Below are 20311 nucleotides of genomic sequence, written 5' to 3'. Positions count from 1 at the left end.
ATCAGCTTGGGGAAGGTGAGGCTTGACCAACTCCTGTTACAACAGGCTTCATAATGGCAAAGGAAATAAAAAAGGAGGGAATAAGCTTCTCACACAGTACGAAATCCACATTCAAGCTTCACAGGTTTTTTCCAATTAAGGCACAGTGGGGCAGAGCAGGAAAACAGGTGTGATAATAATAAATGCTCAAATCTGATTTAATGATCACAAGAAAAAACAACATTGAAACTGATGGTCGAGTCCGAGGAGCAAGTGTTCCTAAGAGTCATCTACACCTAGAATCAGCATTAATGTGGAGGATATGTGAGAGATGCTGATCCTAGATCTGCCATGGGGACTATTGTTCAAGGAGATTTATTACAACATTAACCACGGTGTAGAATACAGGGTGGCAGCGTAGTATAATGGGTAAGGAACTGGTCTTGTAACCTAAAGGTCACCGGTTTGATTTCTGGGTAGGATCACCTGTATTGCTTCAGTATATATCCAGCTGTATAAATGGATGCAATGTAAAAGTTGTGTAAGTTGCTCTGGATAAAAGAGTCTGCTAAATACCTGTAATGTAGTGGAATGACTAACCAGCCGCAGTAGCCTATAATAATCTCAAGACTATCACTGAAGTGCTCAACGGGCTGTTCTTAATGAGCCTTGATGCCTGTTCACACCGTACCTTGAGGTTTGCAGTCAATAGATTGAGAGTCACTTTTTGCCTGGCATCTCAAACAAACGCATGGTTGCATGGACTGTTGTCCCAAGGTGACGTCTTTCCCTCACACTCCCATGCCAAAATCACCTTAGATACTGTTCCTTGCGTAACATCAGAACGTTGAGCAGTCTTCATCACTGAAGCTCCGGTCAAATATGCCCTAACACCCAGCCCTCTTTCACAGTTACTGAGGGCTCTTCTAGCCATGGTACCCAAAATAATTGGCAGCTGAGCCTGCCTGGCATTTTTGTACATGACCCTGAGCATGATGGTCTGTTAATTTCTTAATGAACGCAGGAACAAGACCTACAAACCACCTGCTTTCAGTACGCTTTGAATCCCTCATTTCCTCACGTTTCCTTTATTTTGGCAGTTAGCTGTACTTTGTCAGGTACATGAAAACTGGCCCCGCCCCTCTCAGTTGCAGCCAAACCAATCAACCCCACCCCATCACTCCCACGGTATTTTCCTGCAGCAAACCCTGCATTGCCCAAATTTCCCACAGTACATGTCCGTGCTTAGATACCCACACTTCTGCACACAAACAAACAAAAGCAGCTTGTGATCTTGACAGATCCTCAGTGGCTGCAAGTGAATTAATGCATTGACAACTTATAAACCTCACTTAGCTCAGAAGCAGATTTAAAATAAAACAGAAAATCCACAACAGACACAAAAGAAGTTAAACACAAGCTTGCCTCCTGGCTATAGCTCCACACTGCCATTCCTCTTTTCTCTCTCCTCCTCCCCCCCACTCCCCGATAAACTCCAGCAGTTCCCTTCCCATGGGTGGCTGGTGCTCACACTGTCTACCAGACTGGAGAGGAGGGCAGTGCGGGGTCTGGTCTGGTCTGCTCCAGTACACCAAACCCCGTCCATGTCACTCTAATCAGAACACAAAGTACAGCAGCTGTAAAGAGACAAAGGGGTAGAGGGAGGAAGAGAAGAATATGGGAGTGGAAGAGGGAGGGATAAAATAAGTTGCAAGCGGGAAAAAGGGGAGAGATGAGGAAGATAAGGAGGATGGCATGAAGGGGAAGAGGATCAGGGGAAGAAGGATAAATACAGCAGGAGAGAGAAAGAGAGAACTAAGAAAGAGAGAGAGATGTACATAGCTGCAGAGGTGCAGTGCTCTCCTCTCCTCAGCACCCTCCCAGAGAACAAAACCAGCTCGGTGCAAAGCCAGTGAGACGAGCTGGCACAGCGAACCTCACGCACGCTAACGCCATTCATAGGGGTTACATTACCATGGTAACGTTAAAGAGCTGATACCCTTTCGAAAAACACAGTCTCTTTATTGCCTTCTCTGTGAGCTGCTGCATTCTGAAAACCTTCATCGAAGGAAGTAAAGCCGATGTGTGTCCTGAAAATAAACCCATCCTAACTGTTAGCCTGTGTGTTAGCATTTGAGTGTAATCGTGAAGATAAGATAAAGATAAAGATATACTTTATTGAACCCCGTGGGGTAATTTGTCCTCTGCATTTTGACCCATCCTAGTTACTTAGGAGCAGTGGGCAGCCACAGTGCAGCGCCCGGGGACCAACTCCAGTTCTGAGGCCAGTGCCTTGGTCAAGGGCACCTGCAGGAGTGCACCTAACACACATGTCTTTGAGTGCACGTGTGTGTGTGTGTGTGTGTGTGTGTGTGTGTAGGGGGGGCACTCTGCATCATGTTTGCATGGGCACACAGGCAACAGTTAGCACCACTGGTGTTGATTAGCAGTAGTGCCATAATATTTTCAGAGTTAGCAGCAGCTTTAATACAAGTGGAGTGGAGAGGCCCTGTTTACACTTTGATCTGATGCAGGTGCCTTCAAAAGACAAATCTGATTTTGATATATCGAATATGGGATCAAAGCTTTGCTAGTCTTTTTATAACCTTCTAAAGCTTCTTGCCTCTTAAAAATTTCATCTTGAAGTTCCACAGGCAGTTTCTTGGTTTTCATGACAACTTACCTGAATTGATCTGCAGTTTCAGTAGTGAGACATCACAGGTTTAGTTAAATTTACTCTGCAATCACTCATTTCAACAGAGGTGGATTTGAAATCAACATAGATGGACCTGATTAACATACATAGGATGATCTCAAGAAAATTTAATACACCTGGCCCAATTTAGACTGCTAATACAAAGGGGCTATGAATACTCGAATACTATCAATAATTGAATACTACCCATTTTATATTCTGGCCATTTTCTTAATATAATTCTGAAGATATCTCAATGCCTTATTTAATTTTGACATCATAGAGAGTTGGTTATGTAGGAGCAGAGAAAGTTACATTTAAATACATTTCATTGTGACTTTGCAACACAGGAAATTAGAAAAAATCAATGGAGTTGAAAACCTTCAGAAGGCACTTCATGTTGTAGAAAGAGACGAGTGTAAACCAGACCTCACAGGTAGTTGTCCAGTAAAATGGGAGTAGTAGAGCTCACACCCATGGAGATAGTGGTTTCAGTGGTCTCATCTGAGTGGAGTTCGTGGTTGCAATGGTCTCATAAGAGTGGAGTTAGTGGTTGCATTCTAATGCCAGTGCAGCTAGCAGTAATGACATTTGGCCTAATGGAGGTTGTTAAAAGAAGCCTGAAAATCAATTGCATTGCTCTATATAGCCTAAACTTTTTTACTGAATAGGCTAAGTGTGGAGAAATTAAAAAACAGTTAACGGATATACTGTAGTGACAGCACTCTTGTTTCCATTACTCTTTTGTAGCGTATTAATAAGAACAGGGAAGCAAAAGGCCTGCAGGCATCATTTAATTATTTAGATGCCATGGTACCTGAACCTAGCCTTAGCACAGGCTACATGATTAAGCGAAACCTGGACTTCAGGGGCAGAGGAAAGCGAAGCGTATCTGAGCTCTCTTCAACCTTAAAAAGGATAAAGAACAATACCCGGCACAATAACAATACAGAAAACCATCTCCTCAGATAAATGTCAGTTCCACAGCCAATTACTTAAAGCCACATTGCATATCTAACCCGGAGGTTAATTGCAGAACTCTGACACACAAAGGCCTACAAAGGCACAAATAAGCAGCATCTCTTCTTTGGAAGCTAATTGGCCTACTTGACATTTAACAAGTTTAAAAATTTCATTAAATGCACTTCAAAAAGGGTGATGTTGCTGATGCGCTCAACATATTTCCCAATTTTAGATTGCTATTATTTCATGCATTTTAACAATCCTGTCTCGTCATTCCCTAGGTGAAGATAATGATGGCCATCATCATGAACATAACACCTTGTATGGCAACCGCTACAACAAGATGCACTGAAAATAATCAGCCCCTAATTACAACAGCTGACAAAACAGCCTTAAGAGAGCAATAGACCCTGCTGTCCAATCACATTCACTGCATCAGCCTGGAAAATCAATGCAAAATAAAGTGCTAAAACTACCTACAAAAACAACACCATGTCCATGTCAGAGGCCACTGTGGCCAACTTTCAACTTCAGCTTGTTCACTGGATATCCTCATGGATGCTTTTGGTTTGGGCAAGTAGAATAATTAAGAAGCAAAGCAGCCGTAGAACAGGAAAGCAGAAGGAAATGCAGGGTCTAATGAGGCAAGTCTGGCTGAAGGGAGCCAGTACACATCACCATACGCCAGTGAGGCGGGTGCTACTCTGACCCCCTCCAGAAGCCTGACCCAGCCGGAGCGGATAACTAACGCTGCGCTGCTGTTATAACCCAACACCAATCAACCCCACAAACAAGCTCCACAAACCCCGCTATGGGTCTATGGCTCTGGCGCACAATGCCAGCACAACAGTGAGCGTGCGTCTACACAGCAGCAACAGGGGACAGAGCAGTGGCGGGGGGACAGAGCAGGGGTACAGAGAAGCAACAGGGGACAGAGCGGCAACAGGAAACGGAGCAGCGATGGGGGACAGAATGGGGGGGTTGGGACAGAGGGGGGTGGATGACAGAGGAGAGGGTGAGTTGGGCAGCACAAAACGGATCTGGGTGCTTTAGAGAAGCAAGGGGCTAATGAGCCGTCAGCAGCAGCGAGAAGGCAGAGGAAATAAGAGGAAGTCTGAAAACGGTGACGAAGATAAAGAAAAAAAATGTGAACCTGCCATGCGACAGAGCCGAGAGCTGGAGGGGCTCTGGCCAATGGAGCCCTGATCTCCACAGGGGACAAGCAGGGGCACCATGACTAATCTCAATTAAACCCGAAACCCTGAGGCAGACAACCAAAAAAGTAATTTCACTTTGGACACACAATGTAGAACTGAAGCAAACCAAAACTGACTATAAATGTTAATTAGTTCTAATAAAATGTACTGCAAGGTCATGGTATGTAAATGATCTGGAAAATTACATTCAAATATCATTCTGATCGGTGGAATGTTCTGTATGACTTATTGTGCAAAATAAGTGTCTTTGAAGTCTAAAGGACCAGGGTGCTCAAGTCAAGGCCTAATGTTGTGCTTCATATCGTCACATAAAGTCAAAGTTTTTTAGCTGAGAGGTTTAATGGGCACATTGCTAAATGGCTAGATCTTCTCAGAGTTACCAAACAATATTTGAGTACAAAGCAAATCTGCAATGGCTGCACTGGGAATGTTGGAAGACTATTTGCATGTCCAACCTCCGTGTCCAGCATCTGCCCAGGAGAGGAAACCATTAACGGCTGAAAGAAACGATTACATTTAGGCTAGTACATAATGTTGGGCTCTGAAGAGACAGTCATGGTCCACCTGGCAATATGTGCAACCTCTCGCAACCCAACAGCTCTGGGCTCTGCTGTACTCTCCTGTGTGACCACACGCAGAAGTAGCCCCAGAACCAGAATTAAGAAGCAGACCCAGCTCCGGAGAGAGAACTCCCCACCCAAGACTCAGGGGCATAAAGCATCAGGTAGGTGAAAATGGCCAGGATGTAGGAAAATTAGCATCCAGGCCAAGCACAGACAAAGCACCTAACTACACAATCAGCACAATCCCTCCTATTACTAACCACTTAAGCACCCAATCAGCACAATCCCTCTTATTGCTGACCAACTAAACACCCAATCAGATCAAGAAGTCCTATCCGATTACAGTTCAGAGCATGAAGTAAAATCATAATAATAATAATAATAATAATAATAATACATTAACTATTCATCAGAACAAATAAAAAACACTTTAAAGCTCAGCTGTGGCCTTTGAGGAGAGCATCAACCAATGAACTTAAAAACAAAAAGGAATACAAACAGCTGTTGGCATTTGAGAGGCAATATGATGCGAGCTCTGGTGCAGAACGACTAGTGGCCTGGCTTCTCTTCACATCGCCCAGTCAAGGTTAACACTGAATAAAGGTCAGGAGTTGCCCAACACAGGCCCCTCCACTGAAGGCGAACTGCACTTCCAGTGAGTGTGCGTCTGTGTATACACACACACCACCAAGTCTCTCAGGTCTGTGGTTATATTTACTTCAGGATCGGAGGGCTTGCAGTGTTTTTCTCTCTTCGCCCTTGAGAATAATATTTTACCCCAGTGTCTCCAGCTAAACAATCTCTGTATGAATTATGTAAAAACTACGCATAGAAAGTGACCCCGGATTTAAACAAACTAGTACAGAACAGCATTACTATCAATGATCAGGGCCAGTGTGAAGTTGTGCTGCAAAAGCAAGCATGGTGGAACCCAGGACTCTATACACTGAGCTGCTACGTCCAAACACACATGTAGAGCTGTCAATCATTACCGGCCCTCGCCTCCCCTCCCCGGTTCACACAGGATGTTCTCCAGCAGATGGTAAGGCATAGTCTTAAGGGTGTCAATCACACAGCAAGTGAAGCATGACCACGGCAATAAAACAAAAAAGCGAACAAACGCAGAAGCTCGAATTACATGGATTTCACTGCGCTGTTGGGGAGAAACTAGCAGTTTAATTTGACAGTTGGAAGCAACTGGGATAGTCACATGGTGCTCTGCTCCTGCACTGAAGAACATGCCTCTGAAACACACTGCTGCACTATGGTGGGGGGGGGGGGGTTAAAGTGCTTAAAGTGAAGGACAGGAACACATATTCCTCAGGCTCAGAGCACATACATGCACACTGCACACACCAGAATGCATGTACACATAAGCACACACATACTCCAATAAATCAAGTAACAAAGGGTCACAGTACCAAGGGAGGATACAGTGTGTCCAGAAATGTGTTGCCAGTGAGAGGTGGTCAAGATTGTGTACCCCAATGTAAAATTATATGATTTAGAAACCTATCCTTCTGGAGACTCTGATGTGTCACAAAACCTTCTGGCTGACAAACCCCCTTAGTTGACAAAAGGAAAGGAAACAAAGTGACCATAACTGGGCTTGCAGCCTTGATTCCTCAGTGGGCCTGAGGCCAAATACAAAGACGATTTCTAAAACGACAAGGGTGATGTCCAACACAAACCCACTGGGTTTCAGATGTTCCCTCAGAGGAGTGCAGATGCAATTCAATCTCCACACTTTTTGCAGAAGCTCAGCAAACAAGACAAGCTGACCAATGGAGGTGCAGTTCGTTTAGGGAAGAGCACCTGCACCCCTCACACCATCGACATCTCACTTCCACTTTGGAAGAAGGCCACTTTCAGCCTCTTCTCTGCAAGACAGGTTTAAGCCTCCAACGCAGGCTCACATTCTAAAGAGGAGAATAAGAGGTCCACAATTTATTCCGGCAAATTAGAGCTTGCCGGAATTTCTAACCCACACAGACACTAAAATATCCTTCCCCCTCAATCTCCAAATCTAGAGTGGCAGACACAATGGGATTCATCCAAACTGTTGAGATTCCTTGAAAAGCCCAGTTTTATTTTGCTTTTTATTTTTATTTCATACAGACCCAGTAAAACAGGCTGCTTGTTGCTTCTCTTAAAATCTGTGTTTATTTCTGTGACAACCTGCTCAGCTGCAACCAGTTTGACAACTTGAGCTTGATACACTGAACACAACATGTTCTTTTCAGTGGTTTAACTGTTGAGAGCAATGCTTTTCTCATTTCAACTACCTTTACTTTAACCCACACAACCCATTGTGCATGAATTTTCCTTATGTGTGCATTAAATTCCCATCTCATTTACTGTGATAAAGCAGGGGAGAGGCATATAGAAAAAAATTATTGTGGTCCATCAGTCAGAGGACTGAAAGGCCAGTGCACATTAAGCAAGGGGGGCATATATTTATTAGGGAACGTAAAGACATAACACATTTACCAGGAAGTGTACTGGGCTGGCATAGCACATTTACCAGGGAAGCAAATTTTATATAAAACAATGATCACGTCAAATATTTAATTTATGTTCATTTTTGGCTGTTTAAGGGTTTCATCTTATTTTAGTAGACCGATAACTTGGCTTTCATAATCTGTAAATTTTAATGCCAAATTCAGAATAAAAATATAGTTTTAGGGTAGCACTGGAGGCTGGCATCATTTAGAGTCTAGCCAGCTTGCCACCAGTCACATCAGCTTATTTCATGACTATAAGCTAATGTATTGGATTTCATCTGATTTTACTCAAAAAATGTCTTTGCTTTCATTATCTGTATGTCTTGATATCAAATTCAGAGTAAAAATATATTTAAAGGTTTTAAATGCAAGATGATTGACAGGTAAATAGGGAAGCCTCCATGCAGAGGGCTGTCCTGATTAGGCTAGTTGTTATGGTGCTGTGAAATTTGTAGCGGCTGATTTCAAAGCCTGGGAAAGTCAGAGAGATCTGATTTTTTTCTCAGAGTTTTAATTTATTGATATCTGTCAGGATGTGAAGGAAATTGAACCAAATATGAACAAAAGTGTTCTAACACAAACTTACACACTGCACCTTTAAATATTTCAGCAGCAGTGTTTTGTCAGCATAACAAAACGCTGTGTTTGTGATGTGCATGTAGAATTAGAAATATGAATCAGTCCTACCGCTCATAGCAGACTAAAGGCATGAACACATTTACCAGGTAGGTTACATTTACCAAGTTCTGTATTGTTCTCTTCTGATTGGTCAGTAAGGTAGTGACTGACATGGTCAAGTGATGGAAGCTGAAATGTATGAACACAAAACAAGGACACTGTTTACCTAAGCTCACCCTTACCTCTACACATAAGGGTTGTTGAGGGCTGATAGTTGAAATCTACATTTTTGGTGCAGGTCGAGAGTCCAGCAGAAACCAATGTGGTGCAATTTGGTTTTGAAACATGGAAAATATTTCTCCTGAAGGTAGAGATTACTACTGGCTGGATTTAACTGTTATTTGATCTGATCTTGATACAAATATCACCTTTGTTGTTAAAGGCAGAAGTAAACTTCCATTTAATGAAGTATGGTATTGTATTTCATTAATTTCCTTTGTGACTGTAACATTGTTTTTTTAATGTAGCTTAATCTTCATCTTTAGATTAGACATTCAGTTGTTGCAACTTAATAAATATTTTCATTTTAATCTAACTGTGAGTTGTAGCCTACATTTTGATAAAGGTTGATCTTATAGGTTGCTCTGCATATCAACAAATTCAGCAATTTAACTGATAATTGATATCTTTGCACTTATGTTCTGCATTCAGAGTGCTGGACATTCAACAAGTGTGTTAGCTGTTAAAACCACTGGATTCAGAAATTAGCCTAAACATATTTTACTTGACCCTCACTTCCCCAACACCAGTGCTAAACCAAACTAACCAAACTAAATCATCAACTTAACTGCCTATTCAAAGCATGAAATTTGTCACATGAAATCAAATGAATCTTCCTTTTTCTAAATTGCATGCATTTTACTTTTCATACTCAACTCCTGAATGAAAGCATAGAACAAGAGAATTATCAACACACAAATGCATAAGTGAATGTTAAATGGCCTGTACTGGATTTTGCAGAGAATTTTTAAGATGCATGTGCTGCTCATTATTTAGACTACATCTGAATAATTTCAGTCACTGTGTCCCCTGTGCCCTCCGACACACTGACAGTTGATTATCTACAGCAGGGCAGAGTGACAGAATGTGCCACCCACTCATTTGTTTCAATAAAACACAATAATGTTCTGCACCACCAATATTCAGATGATTCCGATAATAGCAATATTTCAATATTCAGATCGCTGCACAAGTTTGCAGTTTTTCATAGCATCCCTGACTATAAGTCACAGCAACACCTTTATTCTTGCCTGGCTACTAAATGATCAGCTGACATTCTCCACAGTTATCTAGCCAAGTCATCCTACCTGCTTTTCTGGCAAAACATGCTTTATGGTATGTGAATAGCTCAAGTCTCATCATGGTTATGTGTTTGAGAAGTGTGGCCAGTGCAGAAAGTCACAAAGTCATTCCCCTGCAGAATGCAAATAATGCGTTATCATGAACATGCAACACCAGATGTCCAGGCCCTGGAATCTCCAAGGAAAAACGTGGTTTCCAAATTTGCCTACAATTCACAGAACCACAGTCTACAGACCCATGTTCTACTACAAACTGGACACGCACACTCTCCATGCCTTATTGATGGATACTGCAACAACACCGCACTGAGAATCAACCCTACATCTATTTACAAGCCCAGTTCCTTCCCCACCGTAGTGACCACACCACACTACCACCGCAAACATAGATGGCTATAGTGAATACCATGCCCCCCACCACACAGCTGTTCAATCAAATGCTGGGAAGGAAGCTTCTCATTCAGCACAGTGGACTGGCGCAGTGTGTGAACAGAAGCATTCATTAGACACATAAAGCCATTGTACAGCACCTTGGTGCCAAGCATCATATACACAAAAAGAGAAATTCAGGTTAAAGTTACAAAAAACCAACACCAATTGCAGTAGATCACAACATTCCATTCCAACAACATTCTCTCTTCGGACCTCACAACAAAAAGTAGTCACGTCCTAATGTGATCTAATACTACCAGTACAAACAAGTGCCAGGTGAGAAATTTAAATGGACGTGGCCATGCCTTTTTTCTCCCATGCTAAACGGTTATGCAAGCGACAGGAGCATTCATCATGATTAAAGAGTGTGGTGCCCAGACATCCCTCTCTGTACCACACCAACTGAGAGTTAAGTGGTGTGAACTTTAGAGATCAAAGTTCATTTCTGAATTTTTAAATTTGAAACACCATTTGCTTTCTTCTTCCTGATTTTGTTTTATTTGCACAACTCATTCATTCACACCCCCCCCCCCCCATCTTCAGAGGGACAGAAAAGAAAAAATAACAGCTATTAAATCCAATCACCTCCCAACAGGATCCTTCTCCTGTCTGCGGTTGTGTTTGCAGACACATTTACATAGGAGGCCCATTCCTGGCAGAAAGGCTTCAAACACCCAAAACCACCCCCTGCTCTTCAATTCTGAAAGGTAAATCAGTGCTAAACCCTGCGTCCCCAAGGTCTGGTCTCAGTTGCAGTTGGTGATATTTAAACCCTGAGAGGATAGCAGCGGCAGTGATGTAATTTATCACTTTAATAAAAAGTCTCTCGATTCCATCACCCAGCATCACCACGCTGTGAGCCCCTACCCCCCAGACCCCCTAAGGGGGATGCTCGTTAGGCTACTGCTGTAGTCCGCATTGAAATATGGATAATTAATCCTCAAACAAACAGGAGAGAGAGGCAGAGAGAGGATTCGCCACCAATCGCCAATTCAGGAGTAGAGGGAGCTCCGTCCTGGGGTCCTAAAAATGTGACAAGCAGGGTAACAACTACGCTGCCTCCCCGCAGGATTTACATCCATTATTTACAGAGCTAGAAACTGAGCAAAGCACTCATATAGGGGTGCGAGCGGGCAGGGAGTGTGGTTTTGTTGCAGCTCAGACAACTGTGCATGAAATTCATACAGAACTTCTCCCGTGACTCCCTGGACTTGCAGGGTGTTGGCTCGAAGCCTCTTTGGGCACCTGGGAGGACTCCAGTGGAGCTAATCATACATCTAATCCAGCCTCAGATTCCACACAACTCTTCTTTTCCAGCAGCAGCTGCTTCAGGCATCAGCTACATTAACGGTTTCAGGACGGAAATTCAGTAGTTTCAGCCCCTACGCATAGCCTACATTTACTTAGCTGAAGAGATGGCCATACATTGAATGCAAAGAGAAGCCGGTAAAAACAAAAGCAGCTGCTAAAATTAAAAGGGATTTGCTAAGCATCAGTTTTATCTAAACCAGCATCTGACAGTAAGAGCATGAGACATGAATGAGCACTTTTGTGACAAAATTTTTTAATGAATGAATCAACAGCACCAAATTAGGCAATCATACAAAAAAATGTAGTCTATGTTTATTCAAACTCATGAAAATATAGATTAATTTTTTTCAATTCCACACCTGATGCTTTGATGTAGGCTACATTTTTAAGGCACATGCGTTGTAAATACTGACTATCTGCCATGCTCAGAATTAAAGAAGGACATGGGCTCTGGGCTTTATTTTATTATATGCACCAAATATTCTTCTGTATTTAATCACACGCCACATATTAAATTTAAGATATGTATGCATCAGCCATTGTAATCCACCTGTGTTCTTCCATACACAGGTAATGTACTATTGAGTCTGTAAAAATCTGAGGGTAATTCAGCTGGCCTCCTTTGTCCCAAGAGACACCCTGTAACTCCAGCTTTAACCGCATGGGGAGAAGTGGAATGAGCTTTTGGCCCACGTGGTCACGAGCGACCAAACACAGGCCGCATGCTGTGTAGACTTTACACTAGGATGCTGGGCAAATAGATAATAATGTGACCCCAGACGTCCAGAGCCAGAGGCTCTGACCTCAGAGGGCATATCCGGCCACCGAGTAGCCTGGCACTGTGAGCCCACACCAACTGGGAGTTTGCACACTTGTGACATCGTTCCACTAATCAGAGCAAGGGAACAAAAGCCATACAAATTAACAGGAAAATGTGTCTACTGACTACAGCTAAACATTCTTTCTTCCTGAAATCCTTAAACGTCAATCTACATAGATCCGTACTTTGTTCCAAACAGAACCATTTTGTATGTCTGTGTAAGACCCTGGAACAATAAGCTGTATTGGATACAAAATTAACAAGAGAAACTAAGATGAGATTTTTTTACCAGTGTTTCAATTGGTTGCACCGTGAAGCAATAGTAACCTGTGATCCAGCACCTTTGCGACACCGTACAATTTCAATTAGAAGGCAGTGAGGAGAACTCACACGAAGTGAATACAAAAACTGATCCATCCTCATAAAACTTCACTGTGCCTCAATTAGAGGAAAACACGTTTGTGCAGAGATTTTAAATCAATGTAAGTAGTAAGGACACCTGAACTATGCCCTGGAGCAAAACAAAAACAGAATGCAAAAATCTAATCAATCTCTGACTGGAGCACATGGGGAGAAGAAAGAATGGAAGAATTAACTGACATGTTTTGTTGCTTCTTTATTTTATATACTTTAAATATGGTACATTTTATATATTATATACAGTATACACACACAAAAACGCACACACGCAGACACACACACATGCATACAGTACACGTCTGCACTTGTGTCATGAATCACATATTGTTTTTTCGAAAGGACATTAAGAACAAAGGTAAGAACAATTTAAGAAAAGTTTTGTGAATAAGGCCCATTGCTTTCATAGAATCAAAGAATTAACGAGAGGTTTTTGCTTAACAACAATGCAAACAGAACTACCAACTGGAGTTTTGCTTGACAACGCTATATAGGCCTATGCCAAAAGAGCTGCAGACATGTCTTGCATTAACATTCTCAGTAACCTGAGGTAGCCCTTCTGTTTTTCCTCACATATATCGCACAAATGCACTAGCATCACGGTCATCGAATGTCCGCTTTTGACCACAATTTCCGGCCCTATTTACTGATGATTGAAACACCAGCCAGTTGAGCAGCCTATGTGACTGAAGCTCCTGCCATCCATGCCCCAATAATGAACACTCTCTCAAAGACACTTACATTTTCTTCCTCTTGAAATCTTGATCCAGAATTGAGGTCAACTGGGCCTGCTCAGAATATTTATAGGCCTACATGCTACAGGGCCAGAAAAATTATAATTGCTCCGGTTCAAGTAGTGCACCTGTATCATGGAAGTGTCAGTATTTATGTTTCTCATTCAGGTTTTTCCTTTAATTTGTCACTCGTCTATATACATTTTTATTTGATTGCATTATTACGGAATAAATATCTGTGACTTTGTGAAGCCTCAACTGAAACAGCAGCAAATCATCAGTCACACTAGCATTAAGACCAAGGAACTGCCCACTGAACTTGGATATAAATGCAGAGGCACCTCAGCTGGAGAAGGTTCTAAAAAGGTTGGCAAGGCATTGTGTTGTCCATTGTAACAAAAAGGGGGTAAAATGGCACAACCCCATCACTACCAGGATCAGTTTGTCCGACCATGCCGAGCCATCGGACAAGAAGGTAAATTGCCAGATCGCTGATCAAGAGGCCAGCTACAACACCAATAGTTTCAGAGCTCATTAAGTGAAGTGGGAGAAACTTTCCTGAGATCAACAATCTCCTCAGGACATCAGATTTGGTCTCTGTGAGAGTGGCTAGGTGGAAGCCACTTCTGAGAAAGGTCAACATTGTCATAACGTGCAATAGCACAGGTACTGCTGAAGTACAGGCACACAGCAGGTGTTTCTGACAAGACATACAGGTGCAGTGTGGGTGTCCCTGACTCGCATTCATAGTGCAGGTGTTTCTGATGTAAACTGATGTAAACCGAACGTACTAATTTGGTCCCAATCACTGAAGAAGCTGAAAATACCAAACAAGATGTTGTCCACCCTGAAAGCAAGCATGACATTTCCACTGCTGGACTTCATCACCTGCGCCAAAAAGGTAATACAAAAACTACAAAAAGTCTTCAAACACTGGCCTGCTTTTGAAATGCGGCCACTATTCATATTCACCACCATTCCTACAATATCTGTAGTCTAACACAGGAGTTTCAATATGGTCTCTTGCTTATCACCACACATCACTTTGGAGAGATGGAAAAATACAGACAAGAGGAAAAAACAAATAACACCGACATAAGAGGGCAGCCTGGCCCTGACCTTATCCGACCCGCCTGTTGCAGCTCATCTTTACTGATGAGGCTTCCTCCTTGTTAGCATGTTTAAGAAATCACAACTCTACCCTGCTATTCAATCACCTTCTTGGATACTTGGTTGCAACCTGACAATTATTGTATTTTCATAAACAGCACTTGAGGGAGGAGAAACAAACTGGTTACCTCTGAGAATTCCAACTCGGTCTCTTTCTTTCTTTCTTTCTTTCTTACATGTGCACACCTCTAGGAATGTGCATCCTGAAGGTTAATAGTAATGTCATTGTGAATACTTAAATATTGCGTGGACTAACAGAATGCATGAACAGATAGGCTACTTCCACAGGGGTCTAAGGAAAAAAACTGTTACGAGTTTCACTGTAAAGTATGCTTTCCCATGGGACCCTTTAAAGAAAAATATTGTTCAGCACATCGGCCAAACATACAACGGAATTTAGGTTCAGTGAATGAAAATTCCTCATGGCATCACGAGAATAAGATCAATCCTCGTCGAATATTTAATTAAACCTTCTAATTCATACCTTTATAATGGCTGACGTCAGTTGGAGTTTCTGACGCTACCAAAAACATAACACGAATTACCTACAGCCTGAATCATTCTGGTTTGACTGAAGAAAAAATTGTAACCATGGGCAATACAGTACGAGGCATTACTACCATAAGGCTAATATTATTAGCAACTGTGCCAACCATCACGCTCACCCATATCGTGATGGCAGCCGTGTAACCTCATTTAATCAACCTCCCTTAGCCGACCTCCTTGAGTATTAGGCTACCGTTTATATAACGAAGCTGATGAAAGCGAATACTAATGCACTGGAGAAACTGGAGAACTGTATAGTGTACAATGCTCATTTGCAAAGCCGCACAGAGTAAAGAGGAGAGTAACAGCTCCGATGAATGAACCCACGGAATATGATTACACAGCAAGCTGAGTGAGGGGACAAGAATCCCTCTAGTCGCGATTAAAACATCACTGGAGCAAGATCCGGTACAATTCCAACACGTTCGTGGTATTTAACATGAATGGGTCAACTATATATCCCAAACAATGGTCTTCTTTATATTAGATCTTCTAGTTTACCGGCCCTCGCGTTCAGAAGTTCACAGATGAATAAAAATACATTTAGGCTACAGCTAACTTAATAGCCGATACAAAATAGGTATTGAAAAGGGGATAGGAATCAGACTCAGTGTTTTCTAGGTTAGCGCTGTCTGGCCAGATACCAACATTAGCAACCAAAATTCCAGTTGCATCAATGCAGCACAAAAGGCACCGCTGTGCCACATGCACCGTTGTCCTTTATCAATGAATGAGTCCGCACTGCCCCCGTTTCATCTGCACAGCTGCTGTACTCCCAGACTAGCTTCACCTAAATAATATGGTGTGCAGGTCGCTGTGGAGATTACTACTGAAATATATCATGCCGGGAGGGGGGTGTACAAAGTTACCTAGTAGAATAAAAGTTCAGACTGACTGAATGGCGTACAGCACAAGTTTAGCGACCCAACGTTAGCTATGTTAATGGAAGACATTCGTACGCTAAAATGAACAGCTAACGAAGTGATGTGCTCCTGATCGTCCATGCAACGGTAAGGTAATAGGAAATATTATTTAGCTACTTACCAAGGGTCAAACTCGTGGATGATGCTCTCGAAACGAATAACTGCGAAGAGTCTCGAACTAAACCCTGCCAGCCAGGCCAGAAAGAGTATTGTGAAAGACAGCAGGGACTGCCACCCTGCCGGCTGCGTCAGTCCACCAGAAAGGCCTCCACCTCCGCCTCCTCCACTCGCGGAGCTCGACCGGCTGTTTCCAGAGAGCGAGCCCCCGGTATTCGAGGAAGCTTTGAGCTTGCTGTCGCTAACTATATGTTGCTCCGCCATATTCTGCGTGAACCGCGGTTTATCTGGACAGGAAAGAGAGCCCTCCACCCCCCCGGCCACGCTCTCTCTCAGTCTCTAATCCGCAATTCGTCAGTCTTTCTTTAAAACAGCTCTGTTCCTTCTATAGTCTCTTGATAACTACACCGGTAGTTACTTTAAACTAGTTCACATGTAGAGTGGCATACGTGCCAGTTGCAGGCACTCCAGCACGCAGCTGAGTGATCGCTAGGAAGGAAAGAGGTGAGGGGGAACTGCGAGATAACAGGAAGCGCTTTCAGCCTGTCACAACGCGACAGGTACAACAGGGAGGGCGGAAACCGCTTGTTAATCCCAACCAATCGAAGAAAAGCGCGGCTGTGACTGGGGACTTAGTTTACCAATGGACTAATACAAAAGTTATGGGAGGAAACGGACGGAAAAGAGGCATGCGAAACCCACCAATCATATTTTCTTAAGAAAACGGGAACTGTATGTCAGCCTATCCCGCGTCAAGAACTGCAGTAGGCCAACGATTCAAGTAAAAGGCGTAACAACTGCAAAGGGGTTGTGACCGAAAGGGGAATGGACAAGTTAACTGAGACAGATAAGAACGACCAGGTAGGTCATGGTTTTCTCATTTAAGATGTAAATTATTTAGATTTTAAAATATTAAATCAAATCACCTAAGTACGTACCTTGAAACATTAGTACATATGCATAATATGATTTCTTCCCCAAAAACAATTTGTAGCCAGAGCCAGCAGCAGGTCTGCTGGTGTACTTTTTGCCAAAGAGCCAAATACAACCGTACCTAAACTTACTCTGATTATTGAACAGAAGAACACATATAATTAAAATGCATCAAATTGTGAGTAAGTCCTGGCCATAGTCATTGATTAAACGCAGTCTTTAAATACTGAAGTTATGTCAGTCAGTACTAGCCAACAAATAATAGAGGGGATTCACATTAGTCAGTTTATTAAGTAGGATGGTTGCATTACCTCTTTGAACTAAAGACTAAAGTTATGACATTTTTTTTAGCAATCTATCTACAGTGCAACAATTTCTGTTTTTATTTAACCAAGGTAGTCACATTGAGATTGACATCTCTTTTGCAAGTGAGTTGTGGAGCCTATGTGTCTCTGGACTGTGGGAGGAAACCGATGGCACAATGTGTCTTCTAAAAGCTTTTGTGGCCTAAGATCTTGGGTTTTGTGATTGCCTTTACACAATGACTGTAATGACTGATTACAGTCATTGTGTCTTGTCATCTTATACCATGAGGATTGGAGGAAGAACAGTGCACACCCAAATTTACACCCAGTTAATCTCTGACAGCTCACTGTTCAGGGTGTTTAAAGAAAACCTCACTTTTTCCATATGTTCACACTAGCCTTGATTTAGGTATCCAGTGTGCCACCTCCTAAGAGCAGGGTTTTTGTTTGAATTACCTCCTGGCAATGAAGTCTTCAAGGACGGCACCTAACAAACCAGCTCTTAAATTTGGTCAGTCCAGGACTGTTCTCACCACATTTTCAAAAGGATAATGTGGAGGGATGTGGGGGCTGATTAGAGGTAGGAATGTTTATGTTTTAATGTCATGTTAAATAACCCGTCTGTCAGTAAGTCAGTAACAGCTGATATGGAATAAAAAGCACTTTCAAGCCACACCAAAGTCAGGCCTTATCCAACTTGAATGTTGGAGCTAAATCTCAAAATTGCTTCAGCTAATAGTTTTGGCCAAGGATACATTTTGCTTCCACCAACACCATGCAGATTGAGCAGTAGTAGAAAGGTAAGTCAGGGCATGAAACTCATTCTCCACGCTGGTGAAGCAACATCAACTTTGCTTCCTTCCACTAATGAAAATGTCATTCTCACCAAATTGCTAGTGAGTTTTACCATTTTTCTTTTTCTGTTGAAGGGAACGGGAGTAAAATATAAAATGTATAGAGAGCAGGGATGAGCATTTAAAAGGGCAGATAGAGTAGGTTGTAGGTAAGAAAGAGTGATTAAAAGAATGGGGAGGATGACATGCGCAGGATAAATGACTGGAGCAGTAGTCACATAATGTTAAAAAAATCAGTGCAAAGGAACAGAAGAGGGATTAATCATGGCAGTTGATTAAAATATACCTCCTCAAATCAAGGGACATGCCTAAAATGGCCTGATATTCTTTTGTAAAAAAAATGCAAAAGCTAGAGAAGATGCGCTGCAAGGACAAAAATAGTAGCCAAAAAGGTGTGGAAAGAGGAGGAAATACCAGTGTATCAAAACAGATTTAGATTGCCAGTCAAAATTGTGAAAAGGTAAAGATGGCAAAGAAGTGGGAGGCCCAAGGCACTCTTAATGGTAAAGTTAAAAGCCTTTATTTAAACATGGCAAGGAAGAATAAAAATGTGTTAGACCTACATGCTGCGGCCTCACATGGCCTTCATCAAGGTTCCAAAAGCATAAGGAGCACAATGTTAAATATTCACTCCCGTCAAGTGTGGTTCACAAATTAGCTGATGGAACAATGGGATAAAAATGGAAGTGACAAGTGGGGAAAAAACATGTTTTTTTTATCCCATTATTCCATCAGCTAATTTGTGAACCACACTTGATGGTAGTGAATATTTAACATTGTGCTCCTTTTGCTTTTGGAACCCTGATGAAGGCCATCTGAGGCCACAGTACGTAGGTCCAGCACATTTTTATTCTTCCTTGCCATGTTTAAATAAAGGCTTTTAATTTTACCATTAAGAGTGCTTTGGGATTCCCACTTGTTTGCCATCTTTCCTTCCTGGCAAACAAACTTTCTCACCTAAGCCTTAACTTGATTTCTTATGCATGCATTTGCCATTCTGTGACATTACAGAAAATGCAGATGTGAGCTGCAGAAGCTACAGACAGTGCATACATCTCAGACAAACCTCAAGTATCTTCTCCTTGATATTTGATCAAGTACAGTTCTGATATAAGAGGTCATTTTGCTGTGTCCATCTGCATTTTCAGAGACATTCACCCCATTACCCATTTAGGAAGAGAAACAGAAAATCCATCGTCAGAAAGTTTAACAAAAGTAGGCAACCTTTTGAGCATTTATATAGCATTGTGTTGTAACACAAAGGATTATCCCAGTTGGCCCTCAGTGTTCTGATCAAGGGAAGATGAGACTAAACTGCATGTGATCTATATCATTCTCCTGCAGGGATCTGAGGGAAATGCAGCCTCAAACCAAGAATCTGGCAAGGAATACAGGAGGGTCAGTGTTCACAGGATTATGCTTGCTTTTGAGTTTCCTTTGTATTCTTTGACAAAAATTGTGGATGGTATGATGGACAGTTTCCCTATCTTCAGCCTAAACCTCCACTTATAACAAATCTCTCAGGCTATTAAGTATGAACACTTTTATGAAATCAAAGTAACATCTCCCCCAAAATATTTTTTTAGATCTGGTCTGGTCTGCTTTCAGCAGTTCTTTCTGCAAGTCTACATCAGTGTCCTCCTCTCTTGCAGCTCAGTCTAAAACTGTTGCCTGATTTCCTGTTTCTATAAATAAGGACAAAGAGAGACAGAGGGAGAACTTGTGACATTGTGCTTGGTACGTAAATGAGAAATGTGTCCAAGTGCTTGACTGCGGGTTAGAACACCATTCATTGGCAAGGTAGACTACTAAAACAAACTTATTGTTGGGCCAGGCATTATTTCCTTAG

The 20311-nt window shown here is 42.2% G+C and overlaps 1 protein-coding gene across 2 annotated transcripts in view; it reads right to left on the bottom strand.

Moving 5' to 3' along the window:
* LOC135259394 (dolichyl-diphosphooligosaccharide--protein glycosyltransferase subunit STT3B-like) overlaps nucleotides 1-20311 on the bottom strand; it is a 106282-nt gene that overhangs the window by 44788 nt on the left and 41183 nt on the right. Inside the window, exon 1 of one of the 2 annotated variants that reach the window (XM_064343774.1) lies at nucleotides 16375-16872. The exons of the other annotated variant lie outside the window; for it this stretch is intronic. Within the exon in view, the coding sequence (XP_064199844.1) occupies nucleotides 16375-16634 (260 nt within the window). The 5' untranslated portion in view covers nucleotides 16635-16872. Of the gene's footprint in view, nucleotides 1-16374; nucleotides 16873-20311 lie in introns of those variants that run through there. 2 annotated transcript variants of the gene reach the window in all.

Source organism: Anguilla rostrata, chromosome 1, assembly GCF_018555375.3.
Source record: "Anguilla rostrata isolate EN2019 chromosome 1, ASM1855537v3, whole genome shotgun sequence".
In the NCBI taxonomy this organism is placed as follows: domain Eukaryota; kingdom Metazoa; phylum Chordata; class Actinopteri; order Anguilliformes; family Anguillidae; genus Anguilla; species Anguilla rostrata.
Note: the sequence above shows the minus strand (reverse complement) of the source record. Positions and strands in the feature narration are given on the sequence as shown.